Genomic DNA, 16829 nt, shown 5'->3' with positions numbered 1-16829 from the left:
TCGCCACGCCCACGTCGTCCTCGTCACGCCCCCTCCCGCCACAGGTCTTGGGCCTAGCCACGCCCCTCCTCGCCACGCCCCCTCCTGCCACAAGCCTCCGTAATTGTCACGCCCCTTCCACAGGCCTCCGTCCTTGCCACGCCCCCTGCTCGTAGGCTCCCTCCTGCCAGAGGTCTCTGCCCTCGCCACGCCCCTCCTGCCACAGGCCTCCGCCCTCGCCACGCCCCTCCTGTCACAGGTCCTCGTCATCGCCACGCCCCTCCTGTCACAGGTCCTCGTCATCGCCACGCCCCTACTCTCCACACCTTGGCCCTCGAGCTCCAGTCTCAGTTCTTGGAATTCTGGCTTTTCACCAAAATCTGGGTACTTTCCATGGACTTTCTTCTTTTCCTGAGGTGCTGGGGGTGGAACTTTGGCCCTCGCATATGCTAGGCTAACCTACATCCCCCAGCACTTCTTATTTTTTGAGACAGGATGTAGTTAAATTTGCCAAGCTAGCCTTGAATTCGTAATCCTCCTGCCTCAGCATCCCGAGTAGTAGATGGGATATAGGAATGTGCCACTGCACCCAGTCCCACCAGGGACTTTTGATTTCTTTCAAGATTCTCTTTATATTTCATCTTCCAGACATTAAGAGTGTTATTCCTCCAAACTATTTTTTGAGTGCCTACGGTGTGCAGTGAACCTGGTTGTAGGTGCTGGGGTTACAGCCATGTATCAAAGACTCAAGATCCTCGCCCTGTGGGTGCTACCTTCCAGAACAACCGCTAATAAAAAAAAAAAGTGAACAGATTAATACAAATTTCAGATAGTGATAAATGACATGAAACTATTGATGATCCCAACTTTTACTTTTTTGGGTGGGAGATTACTGGTAATGGAACCCAGGGGCATTCGACCTCCGAGCTACACCCCCTGCGCTATTTTTTATTCTTTATTTTGAAACAGGGTCTCACTGAGTTGCAAAGGGCCTCACTAAGTAGGGAGGCTGTCCTTGAACAGCGATCCTCGGGTCTTAGCCATCAGAATGCTGGGATTACAAGTGTGCACCACCACGCCCGGCTAGCGTGTTTATTTTTGTCTGATTTGTGTGTGTACTGGGAATTGAATCAGGGACATTTTACTTCTCAGCTACACCCCTAGCCCTATTTTATTTTTCATTTTGAAACAGTAAATTGTTGAAGTTGTCCTTCAACCTGCAATCCTCCTGTCTCAGCTTCCCAAGTACTGGGATTACTGGCTCTTACCACCACGCCTAGCTCTGTGTGTGTGTGTGTGTGTGTGTGTGTGTGTGTGTGTGTGTGATTTACTGGGATTGAACTCAGGGGCATTCTACCTCCGACCTACACCCCCCAGGCCCATTTTTTATTCTTTAGCTTTTAAAAAAAATTTTGAAACAGGGTCTTTCTAAATTGCTACGACTGTCCTCCAACCTGCGATCCTCCCGTCCCAGCCTCCCAAGTACTGGAATCATCACCACGCCCAGCAAGTCTGAAGTTTAACCAACATTTCCGAACTCCACAGAGTGGACTAGGAAGCCAAATAAACAAGGAAACTTGGATCAGAAATCTTCTAGGGATGACAGTTTATCACGGCCTAGACTAGGAAAAGCAAGAAACAGCCTCAAAGGCCACATCGGTCCCGACCGGCAGAGGGCGACGAAGGCGAGGGAACATTAGGAAGGCCTCGCCTCGGGCTTCGGCTCCCAGCAGCGCGGGAGTTGAACCCAGAACGATATTAGGAAGAAACGGGACAGTGCGTCCCAGAGGCTCCCATCGCTAGCTGGGTACTTTGGTCCAGGATCCTTTCATCGGCTCCAACTCAGTGCGGTTACAGAGCGCAATATTCAAGATGGCCGCGGGGTGGCGCACGCCTGCCATCCCGGTACTTGGGAGGCCGAGCCTGGAGGATCGTGGTTCCTGGATAGCCTCAGCCTCTGCAACTTAGTGAGACTGTTTCAAAATAAAGAAAATAACTAATAGGGCAGGGATGTAGCTCGGAGGCCTAATCTCCCTAGGTTCCATCCCCAGACCAACAAAAAAATTAAAATAAAATAAAATAGCTCAGAGGTAGAAAGCCCCTGGGTTCCATCCTCAGTACCACAAAACTAATAATAAGGCTGGGAGTGTAACTCAGAGGTAGAAGGACCCTGAGTTCAATCCCCAGTTTATAAATAAATAAGTAAATAAATAGATAACCAGCCTTCAGGTTCTTCCTTACTGCTGCGTAAGTCTTAATTTCTGAAAACATGAAGCAGAGCCAGACATGGTGGTGGCCCAGGTTTGTAATCCCAGTACTGGGGAGGCGGAGACCCGAGGAGGATCGCAGGTTCTCAGCCAGCCTCAGCTACTTAGTGAGGCCCTCTCCAATTTAGTGAGACACTGTTTCAAAATAAGGAATTAAAAATAGGAGCTGGGAGGCCAGGCCTGGTGGCGCAAGCTTGTAATCCCACCCTTGTGGAGAGACAGGAGGACTGCGCAGGTTCGAAGCCAGCCACCCTGGCTTAACAGACCCTGCTTCCAAATATGAAAAAGTAGGTCTGGGAGTGTAGCCTGGAGGTAGAAGGGCTTCCAGGAACCCCAGTACCACCAAAAAAAAAAAAAAAAAAAAAAAAGGAGCTGGGAGTGTAGCTCAGAGGTAGAATGCCCGATTCAGTCCCCAGTACCACAAACAGGTAACAATATGAAGCATGTATTTGTTTGGTACTGGGCACGGAACCCGGGTCTTGCTGCATGCTAAGCAAGCACTCGACCACGGAGCTCCATCCTGGCCCAACCTCGAGCATTTATGAAGGTTCCCGCAATGAAATGTGCAAAAGGGCCGGGCGTGGTGGCACACGCTTATAATCCTGCAGAACTATAAAATAGGTCTGGGAGTGTAGCCCAGGGGTAGAAGGGCCCTGGGTGCCAGACACACAAATAAATAAAATCCCTCGGTGGCAGCTGTCAATTTGCATCTGCATAGCAGTTCAGAAAGCCCCAGCTGCCCGAGTCTCTCACTCAGCAATGAGACTTCAGGGAGACACAGCCGGAGAGAATTGCCAACTAAACCTAGAGCGATTGAGGTGGCCAGGGCGGAGGCGCACGCCTGGGGCCCCAGGACTTGGGAAGCCGAGATGGGAGGATGGCAGGTTCGAGGCCAGCCTGGGCTACTTAGGGAGACCCCGTTTCTAGTAGAACTAGAAAGGGCCGGGAGTGTAGACCAGTGGAGGAGCGCGCCTGGGTTCCATCCCCAGTGTCACACACACATGCAGACTGTGGTAATAGAACGGAACAAGACACGACTGTGTGTGTGTCTGTGCGCACGTGTGTATCCACTCACTAACCGCATGCCTACGGAGTCACACCTAACAGCAAGCATCTCAAGCTCCTTCTCAGTTCTCTACCCTTCGATCCTGAGTACAGGTAGTAACAGGGCATCAGAGAGGAAGAAAGAAATCTATTATTTACAGATGACATCACCACGTGGAGAAAAATCCATGCTAAACATGAGCGGTTACTCTGTCTCCAAATAAAAATATAAAAAAAGGTCTGGGAGTGTAGCCCGGAGGTAGAAGGGCTTCCAGGAACCCCAGTACCACCAAAAAAAAAAAAAAAAAAAAAAAAGGAGCGATTACATCAGAACTCTTCTACATACTGACGGGAGCTATTTTACTTGAGACAAGTCTGACTGTATTGCCCAGGGCCACTGGGCTGAAGTGATCCTCCTACCTCACACTCCCAAAGTAGTGTATAGGTGTGCACCGCTGTGCTGGCTCTGGATTTTTTTTTTTTTTTTTTTTAGTAGTGAGGATTGACCCAGGGGTGCTCTACTACTGAACCACACCCCCAGCTCACTGGGGATTGAACCCAGAGGCATTCTGCCTCTGAGCTACACCCCTAGCCTGATTTTTTTTCTTTTTTGGTACTGAGAATGGAACCCAGGGACATTCTACCTTCAAGCTACATCCCCAGCTCTATTTTTTTATTCTTTATTTTGAAACAGGGTCTCACTGAGTTGCAAAGGGCCTCATTAAGTAGCTGAGGCTGGCTGTGAACCTGCGATCCTCCTGTCTCAGCCTCCCAAATGCTGGAATTACAAGCGTGAGCTACCACACCAGGCAGCCTACTTTTTTTTTTTAATTCCTTATTTTGAAACAGGGTCTCACTAGCTTGCAGAGGGCCTGAGTAGCTGAGGCTGGACATGAACCTGCCACTCTCCTGTCTCAGCCTCCCAAGTACTGGGATGACAAGTGTGCGCCACCACGCCCGGAGAAAACTCACCCTTTGAAGTGTACAAGCCAGTTATATTCACAGTACTGCACAACCACCACCGCTCTATGATTCGGAAGCATTTTTATGCCCCCAGAAGCCGCTGCATCGCTCTGCTTCCCGCCCGCTGGCTGCTCACCCGCAGCCTTCAGACTTCCCTAGGGACACTCCTATAGGCAGGATCTACAGTGCAGCTTCAAGGCGTGTCCACAGGGCAGCACAATCCACACTTCTCTCTTTCCTACGTCTGAGTATTTCGCCGTATGGGCACAGCACATATCTGCTGACAGACGTCTGGGTTGTTTGCACCTTTGACTAATGCTGCTTTAAACATTTGTATAAAACTTCTGTGAGGACACATACTGTCATATACCTTAAAACATGGGCTATTAAAATATAGACATATATGTGTGTATATATACAATATATACATATATGTGTGTGTATATATACATATATATACACATATACATATAGTGTGGGGGGGGTGCTGGGTTCGGTGGAACCCAGGGACTTTTCTACCTCTGGGCTATACTCCCAGACCCATTTTATACTTTATTTGGAAACAGGGTCTCACTAAGTTGCTGAGAGCCTCACTAAGTAGCTGAGGCTGGCTTTGAACCTGCGCGATCCTCCTGTCTCAGCCTCCCAGGCGCTGAGATCACAAGCGTGTGCCACCACGCCGGGCTCTATTAACTCTGAGGAACCGCCGCGCTGTTTGCCAAGGCGGCTGCACCACTTCACGTTCCGTCAGCAGTGTCAGGGGTTCCGATTCCCCGGCCTCCTCGCCAACACTTCTCGGCCACGCTAGTGGCTGCGCGTGGCGCCTCACTGTGGGCCTCATCTGCGCATCCCAGTGACCAGGACGCCAGGCTCTTCATGGACTTATGAGCCATCTATATATCTTCTTTGGAGAAATATCTATTCAAACCCTTTGCCCATTTTTTAAACGGGCTAGTGTCTTATTCAAACTTTTTAATATATTCTATACACTATCATCATATGACGCCCATTATTCCGTACCTTATCATTTATATGACTTACAGATATCTTTTCCCAGGAATGGGAATTCTGGCTTTATCTGTGAAAAGTCCAATGCATATGGACCTAACAATCCACTTCCACATACAGAGCTTGAGTGTCTCTTACTCACAAATGCTTGGACCAGAAGTATTTGACATTTCAGAACTTTAACAAATCTTAATGGCTGAAATATACAAATTTAAATATAAGAGAATGCAACAAGTTATTTGAACCTGAATGCAGAGAATAAATACTTTATTAACTGATTACAGTTGAAAGTCACAAACAAAAAAAGAAGTATATTAAGGCAGAGCCATATATATATATATGTATAGACAGATCCGGAGACCGTTACCTCTTTACATGTTCAAAACCTCTGCGTTTTCTTTTACACTTTTAGGCAGTGTGCTTCTCTCCTTCTCAATTAAAGAAACATCTTGGCCAATAATTCTAAGTCATATTTTGGTAACTTGCAGGATCTCTGGTTGACGATGACTCACGTATCAACTGCGATCTGAGCGCTTTCTCAGTGTATCACTGGTGTTGTACATTTATGTTCCTGTGCAAAATCTGACAATCGTTTTCTCTTTTTCAGCAAAACACACAAAATTTTAAAAATGATTTTAATAGTCTTAACTAAAACAAGTTTGGACTTCCAAGTCGTCAAATGCCCAAATCGCACATTTTCTGCCCTCCCCTCAGCCCGCCTGTGTCTTCATAACCCTCAGAATATGATCACATGGTTCTATTTCAGATCTATAAATTTTGACATTTGTTTCAAAATGCAAAATGACCTCCTTATGCAAAACGGCAATGCAAATAGCAATTCTACATAATGTAGAATAATTTTTCTTCTGTATAGCTCCTTTTATAAAAATGGGCAGCCAAAAAAAAAAAAGACATAAATTTAGTCTGTCTGTAAAAGCACTCCAGCTCCCTAAAGCCACCTTGGAAGGAAAAGGCAGAGGCAAGTTTACATTATCCCAGAAAACTGAATAAATGGCTTTATTTGGTATCTTCAAGAAGCTTCTCCTTCCGTAGGAGATGTTGGTGTTGTAGGAGAAACTGAAACTGGTTTTCGTGTAATTCTGTCTAGTTCTGCATGAACGTCAGATAGGACAGGCTTCTGGCCTGTGTCAAAGAAAAAGGGAAGAAACGAGGTTGAAACACGCATAGTGCCTTCCTTTTCTTTTTTTGTTTTTTTTAGTACTGGGGATAGAACCCAGGAGCATTCTACCTCCAAGCTATACCCCCTGCTTTATTTTTTATTCTTTATTTTGAAACAGGGTCTAACTGAGTTGCAAAGGGCCTAAGTAGCTGAGGCTGTCCGTGAACCGCGATCCTCCTGTCTCAGCCTCCCGAAGGCTGGGATTACAAGCGTGCGCCACCACGCTCAGCATGAAAGTGCTTTGTAAAAATACTTTTTTTGAGCTGGGTGTGTTGACACATACTTGTAATCCCAGGACTTTGGAGGCTGAGACAGGAGAATGTGAGTTTACAGCCAGCCTCGGCTACTTAGTGAGGCCCTCTGCAACTCAGTGAGACCCTGTTTAAAAATAAAGAATAGCCAGGTGTGGTGGCGCCCCCGCGCTTGTGAGGCAAAGACAGGAGGATCACGCAGGTTCGAAGTCAGCCATACTGGCTTAAGAGACCCTGTTTCCAAATAAAAATATAAAAAATAGGTGTCTGGGAGTGTAGCCCGGAGGCAGAAGGGTTTCTAGGAACCCCAGTACCACCAAAAAATAAATAAATAAATAAATGAAGTATTAGAGGTGAGCTTGGAGATAGAAAGCCCCTTGGTTCAAACCCCAGTACCACAAAAATAAACAAAGAAAGAAAGAAAGAAAGAAAGAAAGAAAGAAAGAAAGAAAGAAAGAAAGAAAGAAAGAAAGAAAGGAGAAGCATAATAAGAAAACAACAACAAAATCATGGAATATGAAAAGGCGGGGAATGAATCATACCAACAAACAGTAACAGACTTTGGTAAATGTGAGAAGCTGAAACCTTCTTAACTGTTGATGGAGATGTAAAAAGGTGTTACATTTTGAAAACTTTTGGCAATTGTTAAAAATAGAGTTGCTGCTGGGCGTGGGTGGTGGTGCACGCCTGTTCAGCATTCGGGAGGCTGAGACAGGAGGATCACGGTTCCCAGCCACAGTGAGACCTTGTTTCAAAATAAAGAACTAAAAAAAAAAAAAAGGGCTGGAAGTATAGCTTGGAGGTAGTATGTCCCCGGGTTCCACTCCCAGCACCATAAAAAAAAGAGTTGCTAAGCCAGACGTGGTGTCACGAGTATCATCCCATTACATGGGGATCACAGGTTCGCGGCCAGCCTGAGCTACTTAGTGAGGGTGCCAGGACACGGGGGCGAGGAGAAAGGGAAGGCTGGGTTGAGGTTTCTTTTCAAGGATATAAAATGTTCTAAAATTAGGTTATGGTGACAGTTTCGGTAACTTTGTAAAGGTAAAAACTACTGAACTATACACTTCAAGTGTGTGAGCTTCATGGTATGTCAATTATATCACGATAACTGAAGAAAAGTGACTCCCAGTCAGCATACCTGACTTCTTGGCGGATGGAGGTAAGCCACTACTGCCGCCCGCAGCCCCGCCTCCAGGGCTGGCGACGCCGGGGCCACCGGGGGAGCCCGTCTTCTTGCTCAGCAGGCTGTTGAAGAAGTTGGCCAGGACGCCCTCACTGGTAGCTCCAGCTGCGAAACACACACGCAACAGTAGGTGTTTCTATGTGTTAGCAATAACACAGAACACAAATGACGGGCTTAAAATTTTAAGTCCCAAGCCGGGCGTGGTGGCGCAGGTTTTGTAATCCCAGTACTTGGGAGGCTGAGACAGGAGGACTGCAGTTTCAAGGCCAGCCTCAGCTATTTAGTGAGGCCCTCCACAACTTAGTGAGACCCTGTTTCAAAATAAAGAACAACAACAACAAAAACAACTGTATGTTCCAAATTCAAGTGCAGTTTGATCTTTTATGATGAACAACTATTTATATTTTCTAATCTATTTATTTATTTTTTATTTTTTTGCAGTGTTGGGGATGGAACCCAGAAGCACTCTACCTCTGAACTATACCCCAGGCCTATTTTTTAATCTTTATTTTGAAACAGGGTCTCACTGAGTTGCAAAGGGCCTCACTAAGTAGCTGAGGCTGTCTGTGAACCGCGATCCTCCTGTCTCAGCCTCCCAAATGCTGGGATTACAAGTGTGCCCCACCACTCCCAGCTTCCTATTTATACAAATAACAAATGAGTAAGCTCTAGGAGTATAAAAAACCCAGGTATGGTGGCACATACCGGTAATCGTAGCTCTTGGGAGGCTGAGACAGGAAGATCGCAGATTTGAGACCAGCCTAGCAAGTCAGAGAGGAAGACTCAGTCTGAACAAGACTCTCAGTAACCTACTGAGACACTATTTTAAAATAAAAAATAAAACAGCTGCAAGTGTAGCTTGGAGGCAGAATTCCCCTTGACACACCACATACAAAGTGTGTAAGATAATTAAAAAATTAGACTATAGGCGGCGTGGTGGCGCACAGTTGTAATCCCAGTACTCGGGAGGCGGAGACAGGAGGATCGCAGGTTCCCAGCCAGTCTTAGCTATTCAATGAGGCCCTCCGCAACTTAGTGAAATTCTGTTTCAAAAATAAGAAATAAAACAGGGCTGGGAGTGTAGCTTGGAGGTAGAATGCCCCTGGGTTCAATCCTCGGTGCAACACACACACACACACACACACACACACACACACACACACACATAGAATGTTATTTTTAAAAAGCATTTCAAATATATCTAAATGCTACTACATTATTCTCTTTTGAAAAGAATTCTCTTTTTGGTGTGTATGATACTGGGGATTAAATCAAGGGGCATTCTATTGAGGTATACCCCCAACACCCTCCTCTTTTTTGAAACAGGGTCTCCCCACTCACTGAGGCTGGCTTCGAACCTGTGATCTTCCTGTCTCAGCCTCCCAGTACTGTGATTCCAAGCATGCGCCACCATGCTTGCTTGAAAAGAATTATTTAAAGCTACAGCTGTTGAGAAATATTTGCCTCAAGTACTATGAAAAGTTACCCAGTCCTTACATGACAACCAGTAGAAATTCTAAGAGATAACGGGCAAAGAGCACACAGTGACTCAAGAAGAGAAACACAGAGAGAAGGCAGGCTAGCCTCGGCAGAGAGGAGCCGCTGGCCTGTGGCAGAACGCAGCGCTGGCTGCCGACCATGGCCAAAGCTGGACGACGCGCCTGAGAGGCATCAAAGGCCTGGGCGACCTCTCCACCTGCGCTCACCTACAGCAAGTGTCCTCTAGAAATAACTACTCTATACGTACTTTATTTCTTTAACTGCTATTACCTTCTAGAGTATAAAAGCGAATTTTTTCCAATGACCTATCATAGGAGGAGGATTGAATATTAAAAAAACAAAAAACCTTTCACCATGTACACAGAAACACATAAAAAATAAACTGGCCGGGCATGGTGGCACACGCCTGTGATCCCAGTGCTCGGGAGGCCGAGTCAGGAGGATCCAGTTCCAAGCCTAGCCTGGGCAATTCGGCCTCAAACTGCAAAACAAATGGAGCTGGGGATGTAGCTTAGTGATAGAGCACTGCTGGGTTCAATCCCCAGGACAGCAAAGCATAACGAAAGAAAGGATACACTGGAGCCGGGCATGGTGGCACACACTTGGAATCCCAGTACTTGGGAGGCTGAGACAGGAGGATGGCAGGTTCACGGCCAGCCTCAGGCGCGAGGCCCTTCACAACTCAGTGAGACTCTGTTTCAAAATAGAGAATAAAAAATAGTGTTGGGAGTGTGGCTCAGAGGAAGAATGCTCCTGGGTTCCACCCCCAGTACCACAAAAAAACAAAACAAGAAAACTATATTATGGTTTAGAATCTATGCGATTATATCTACACAAAAAGCTCAGAAAGTATCACACAAAACGGGAACAGTTATGTTTAGACGGGATTCTATATGCATATTTTTCCATTGCAAAGATTATAGTGTTATTTTCTCCAAAAAAGGAGGGCAATACCTTTCATGTTTGGATCAATTTTTTTTGACCCCGCAGGGATGGGTGAGACGCTGGCAACGTTGGACGACACGGATCTGTTTGGTGTTCGCGGGGAGCCTCCGGGGACTCTGGGTGAGGCGTCCTAGGAGAAGCAGGAGAGCTCGTCAGACCCACAGCTTGCCACTTGGCAGTATGAGAAGAAATTGCTCTGCAACTCCCCGCCATCTCTTCTGCTTTACACTGCAACCCCAGACAGAAACGCTGATAATCCTGTCCCAGTTAATAGTGAGCATCAAAGATCCATCATATTTTAGAATAATAGTAATATGTGGGGGGGGGGGTTCTGAGGATGGAACCCAGGGGCTTTCTACCTCCAGGCTACAATCCCAGACCTATTTTGTACTTTACTTGGAAGCAGGGTCTCACTAAGTCGCTGAGAGCCTCACTAAGTACCCGAGGCTGGCTTCGAACCTGCGCGATCCTCCTGTCTCAGCCTCCCAAGCGCGGGGATTACAAGCGTGCGCCACCACACCCGGAAAGTATAGTCTTTTAAAATGTCACAATTCCAGAAGAAATCTGAATTCAAGTTTATGTAGAAATATGTATACATACATATATATACATACGTGTGGCTTTTTGTAGTACTGTGGCTGGAACCCAGGGGCATTCGACCTCCGAGCTACACCTCTAGCCCTACTTTTTGGTCTTTATTTTGAAACAGGGTTTCACTGAATTGCGGAGGACCTAAGTGGCTGAGACTGTCTGCGAACCATGGTCCTCCCGTCACCCTCCCAAATGCTGGGGCGTGCGCCACCACGCCCGGCTTCAAGTTTATATCAAAGCACACCCATGAGACACGTACATGACTAAAAGAACTAAAGCAGTATGTGCTGAATTTTAACGATTTTTGTCAAAATTTATTAATACTAACCACAGGCCTTCCAGCTGCAGTTGGTGGTTGTTTTGCTAAAAGAGACTGGAAAGAGAAAGAGAGAATCCTAGTTTAGACATTCACAGCATGCATCATTCTCCTTTTTCTTTTCTCTTTTGTGTGGTGCTGGGGCTTGACTCGAGGGACGCTCTACCACTGAGCTGCACCCTCAGACCTACTTTGTTTCTTATTCTGAAATAGGGTCTTGCCAAGTTGTTGAGGCTGGCCTCAAACCACAATCCTCCTGCCTTGGCCTCCCAAGTACTGGGATTGCCAGCGTGTACCACTATGCCCAGTAAACTCTACGTTTAAGGGAAATACATACAAGAAGGATTTCCTCGGGAACCATAGCGAGGCGCCTCTGTTATCACTCATACCTGTAGCTTCATCAGAAATACTTGGTCATCTTCTGCCATAATTTCCTTCTCGTGCACAAACTGAAACGAGCCATGCAAAAGTGAGCGATTCAATGCATTCTGCTGACACCACCGCTAGCCTTCTCTCGGCATCAGCCCGGCTGAGACCAGCTCACACAGCGCTGCCGCGGCCCACTCACGCCGCGCCAGCCAGGCACTGCAGCCCGAGCGCAGCGCCGGCCATGACCGCGCACGCGGGGCGCGGGCTCGAGTGGCGTGGCGTGGCAGTCACTAGCCGCTGCGGCGGGCGGCACTTCACATACAGCCAGTACGGCTGAGGAAGTGACTTTTAAAAGTTTATTCCACTTTACATCTAAAAGTCATACCTGACTAGTGAGCACTGTATTTAACAGCGCAAACCTAGAACCACAAATACATTAATCATGCTTATTCAATCTGCTAAGTAACGGTTGGGCGTCTGAATGGGGTCGGGAATGTTCCAGGTGAGTGGAATATGTTATAATGGCCCTTCTACCAGCTGAATTAGGAAAAGGACCTGCTGGAGTCTACTTCTACTCAGCCTACTTTCTTTTCAGAAGTCAGTGACCCTTTTTTGTGTGTGGTACCAGGGATGGAACGCAGGGGCCTTCTACCTTTCAGCTACAACCCTAGTCCTATTTTTTATTCTTTATTTTGAAACAGGATCTCAAAAGCTGCAAAGGGTCTAAGTAGCGGAGGCTGGCCTCAAACCTGTAATCCTCCTGTCACAGCCTCCCAAGTACTGGGATTCCAAGTGTGCGCCATCGTGCCGGGCTTTGGTGATCCTTTTAAAAGGTCACTCCTCAGCTCCAGCTCCCCAGTCGCTTGCCATCTTGCTCAGTGAACTCCAAAGTCCTCAATGTGGCCAGTGTGAAGGCTGCTCACACCTCCACACACGCCTGCCTGCCTGCCGGCCCGGGGCATCTAGACATCCTGACCCTTGGCCTGTTCAGACCGAGATCCCCCGCTCACCTGTGCCAGGTCGTCATTTCCAAAGTACTATCTTAGAGTATGGATTGAAGCACTCATTTTTCCTAACATAAATATGCCAAAGGAAGACTCGGTGACTGAATAGTTTGCTTTACATTTTGCTAAAAAAATCCTCAAGTGAACAAATCGTTATGTGAACTGTACATCAGAGATACCCAAGTGATATTTAGACACTTCCCTGGCAGGAAAGGACATCTTGCCTTTCTACTCAGCCATAGACTGCCCCTTATGCTTAAAAGCCAAAAACAGAAACTGTTTACTAAAGGTATTACCTTTCGGACAGGTGGCTTAGTTATGATATCTTCAAAATTATCTTCTGCTTTCAATGTTTGAAAATTTTCATGCAATATTCCTATTTTCTTATCGTTATCCCACCCTGCTGGACTGTAAGGAAAGGCACATGATAAATTCAGAAACATTTATAGCACCAATTTTTTCATTCAGTCCATGAAATATAAAGGGAGATTTTTATGAATCTGACCAATTATGAATAGTAATAATTATGAATAGTAATAATGCCCAGTTTTTATTTTACTGATTTCCACTTCAAATAATTACACATACTCCTTATCTTATTTTTTTGTGGGACTGGGGATGAAACCCAGGGGCTTTCTCCCCCTGGGCTATACTCTCAGGCCTATTTTATGTTTTATTTGGAAACAGCGTCTAAGTTGCTGAGAGCCTCACTAAACAGTTGAAGCTGGCTTCGAACCTGTGCGTTCTGGGCTACATTCCCAAACCTATTTTATACTTGTTTGGAAACAGGGTCTCACTAAGTTGCTGAGAGCCTCACTAAGTAGCCGAGACTGGCTTTGAACCTGTATGATTCTTCTGTCTCTGTCTCCCAAGTACTGGGATTACAAGCATGCGCCACCACGCCCAGCTGATGTCACTTTTTAAAAAAGCATGTCAGGCCAGGCATGATGGCACACGCTTGTAATCCCAGCGTTCAATAGGGCTTGTAATTCAGTAGGATGAGACTGGAGGATCGCAGTTCACAAACAGTGCAACTCAGTGAGACCTTGTTTCAAAATCCAAACTCAAAAATAGGGCTGGGAGGCGTAGCTCAGAGGTAGAATGCCTCTGAGTTCCATCCCCAGTCCCATACACGAAAAACAAAAAAAGCATGCCAAGTTACATATTTACATATTTGTTCATTTTGTATTATATTCAATTAAAGAATAAACAGATATAATATACATTCACCAGTAGACAGTTCAGCTAAAATAGCAAAATCCTTTCAATAAGGCCAACAATAAAATTAAAATGCAATGACAAGCCCTGGCAGGTTATGAATCCGTGCTCTAGGAAGGTTCTCACCAAGGCGCCGCAGAGAGGCCTAACACTGAAATGAGCGTCCTCATCCTCAAGCGGCAGCAGTAACACATGCAGGCGGCGCCAAGGGGGTACTTACATAAACACTGCGTCCTTCTCCACCACAACGGCGGGGAGCTTATAGGGAAATCCGTAGAGTTTTTGAACGATGTATTTATATACTAAGTCTATATTTTTGCTTTCTTTTACTGACGTGTAAATAAGTGCAGCACCATCTGAATAATAGTATTAAGGAAAATTCTGGACAAGTTTCCTGAATGGGTACCATAAAATTCTGTGTTTTCAAGCTAACCTGTATTACTTGGGAGGCTGAGACAGGAGGACCACTGGTTCACGGCCAGCCTCAGCTACTTAGTGAGGCTTTCCGCAACTTAGTGAGACTCTGTTTCAAAAAAAAAAAAAAAAAAAAAAAAAAAAATTGGGCCGGGGCTATAGCTCAAGAGGTAGAATGCTCCTGGGTTCCATCCCCAGTACTACAAAAAAAAGTACTTATTTTTTTGTTCATCCATTCATTTTTGGTACTGGGAATTAAAACCAAGGGCAGAGCTGGGTGTAATCCCCGCGCTTGGGAGGCTGAGACAGGGGATCGCACGGGTTCGAAGCCAGCCTCCGCTACTTAGTGAGGCTGCCAGCAACTCAGTGAGACCCTGTTTCCAAATAAAGTATAAAATAGGTCTGGGAGTGTAGCCCAGAGGTAAAAGAAGCCCCTGTGTTCCCACCCCCAGTACCAAAGAGAGAAAAAAAGAAAGCCAAGGGCGTTCTACCTGCGAGCTACATACACAACTCAACTCTTTTTTTTTTTTTTTGGAACAAGGTCTTGCTAAATTGTTGAGGCTGGCCTCAGACCTGTGATCCTTCTGCCTCAGCCTCCCAAATACTGGGATTCTAGGCATATACCACCTCGCCCAGCTTCCCCTGGCAGAGGCCAGTGTTGCTCACTGGCTCACCTCATCCCTGGAACCGAGAGTAGAACGACTTGCTACGGCAGCTTTTCCAACTCTGCGAGCCTAACAGTGAACCCAGGAAGTAAGTTAAGGGGTTACTAGGACTAAAGCCAGGGACACTCTACCTGTCAGCTACACCCCGACCCTTTTTATTTTTTATTTTGAAACAGGGTCTTGCCTTAGCCTCCCAAGTACTGGGATTCCAGGTGTGTGCGGCCAGCCTGGCACCCAGAAAGTTTTTTTAAAATACAGATTCTCCACCCTCACCTTAAAATGTTCCAATCCAGCAGGTCTCAGTTAAACACAATCACATTTTACAACCAATAATTTAGGTTCTAGGTGGAGAAGATGATACATACTAAACACATTAAAAATGAAAATACAGGCATAAACCGGGCGTGGCGGGCACACTTGTGATCCCAGCATTTGGGAGGCTGAGACGGGAGGATCGCGGTTTGCAGATAACCTCCGCTACTACTGAGTGAGGCCCTTTGCAACTCAGTGAGACCCTGTTTCCACATAAAGAATAAAAAACAGGGCTGGGGTATAGCTGGAAGGCAGAATGCACCTGGGTTCCAAGCCCAGTACCTAAAAAAAAAAAAAAAAAAAAAAAAAGCACAGACATAAAAGACTGATCCGCCCTGCCTTTCACCCCATAAACGATTTCTAATCAGAATATGTCCACAATGCCTTGGCATTAGAATTTTCCACATGCAACAACTCCTGAGTATTTTTCTTTAGTACTTTAAATATAGCAAACCAAAGTTATATATTTCAATACTTGCTTTCACTTCAAAATATTGAGATACAAAACTTCCCATGAGAGATAAGAGAAATAACATTTACAGAATTTCTAAGCCAGAGCCCGGCGTGGTGGCGCACGCTTGTAATCCCCGCGCTTGGGAGGCTGAGACAGGAGGATCGCACGGGTTCGAAGCCAGCCTCAGCCACTTAGTGAGGCTCTCAGCAACTTAGTGAGACCCTGTCTCCAAATAAAATATAAAAAAGGTCTGCCGGGTGTGGTGGCGCACACTTGTAATCCCCGCGCTTGGAAGGCTGAGACAGGAGGATCGCACCGGTTCGAGGCCAGCCTCGGATACTTAGTGAGGCTTTTGGCAACTTAGTGAGACCCTGTTTCCAAATAAAATATAAAAAGGTCTGGGAGTATAGCCCGGAAGTAGAAAGCCTCTGGGTTCCACCCACAGTACCACCAAAAAAAAAAAAGAAAAGAAAAGAAATAAATAAAAAAGGTCTGGGTGTACAGCCCGGAGGTAGAAAGCCTCTGGGTTCCACCCCCAGTACCACCAAAAAAATAAAAATAAATAAATAAATAAATAAATAAATAAATAAAAGAATTTCTAAGCCAGGCATGATGGCGCACACTTGTAATCCCAGCATTTGGGAGGCTGAGACAGGAGGATCGTGGTTCACAGACAGCCTCAGCTACTTAGCGAGGCCCTCTGCAACTTAGTGAGACCCTGTTTCAAAATAAAGAATATAGCCGGGCGTGGTGGCACACACTTGTAATCCCAGCGCTTGGGAGGCTGAGACAGGAGTTTGGCACAGATTCGAAGCCAGCCTCACCTACTTAGTGAGGCTTTCAGCAACTTAGTGAGACCCTGTTTCCAAATAAAGTATATTAAAAAAAAAAAAAGGTCTGGGAGTATAGCCCGGAGGTAGAAAAGCCCCTGGGTTCCACCCCCAGTATCACCAAAAAACAATAAAAAATAGGGCAGGAGTGTAGTTCAGAGGTGGAATGCCCCTGTGTTCCATCCCCAGTACCGAAAAAAAAAAAAAAAAAAGAATTTCTAAAGTGCATCAATTTATTTATTTTTATTTTGTAATTTTTGGTACTAGGGATGGAATCCGGAGCCATTCTACCACCAAATTATACCCACAAAGATTTTATTTCTTATCTGGAAA

At 46.0% G+C, this 16829-nt stretch overlaps 1 protein-coding gene across 2 annotated transcripts in view; it reads right to left on the bottom strand.

The window, feature by feature from the left end:
* Positions 1-6291: 6291 nt before the first annotated feature.
* DYNC1LI1 (dynein cytoplasmic 1 light intermediate chain 1) overlaps positions 6292-16829 on the bottom strand; it is a gene marked incomplete at both ends in the record, with an annotated part of 34297 nt that continues 23759 nt past the window's right edge. For both annotated transcript variants that reach the window (XM_080715662.1, XM_080715663.1), the window contains 7 exons: positions 6292-6404; positions 7834-7983; positions 10333-10453; positions 11243-11287; positions 11620-11679; positions 12900-13011; positions 14042-14177. In XM_080715662.1, coding sequence (XP_080571788.1) covers positions 6292-6404; positions 7834-7983; positions 10333-10453; positions 11243-11287; positions 11620-11679; positions 12900-13011; positions 14042-14177 — 737 coding nt within the window. The remainder of the gene's footprint in view (positions 6405-7833; positions 7984-10332; positions 10454-11242; positions 11288-11619; positions 11680-12899; positions 13012-14041; positions 14178-16829) is intronic.

Source organism: Muscardinus avellanarius (genome assembly GCF_963383645.1).
Source record: "Muscardinus avellanarius genome assembly, chromosome: 18".
Taxonomy (NCBI): Eukaryota; Metazoa; Chordata; class Mammalia; order Rodentia; family Gliridae; genus Muscardinus; species Muscardinus avellanarius.
This window is presented reverse-complemented; position numbering and strand designations above follow the sequence as displayed.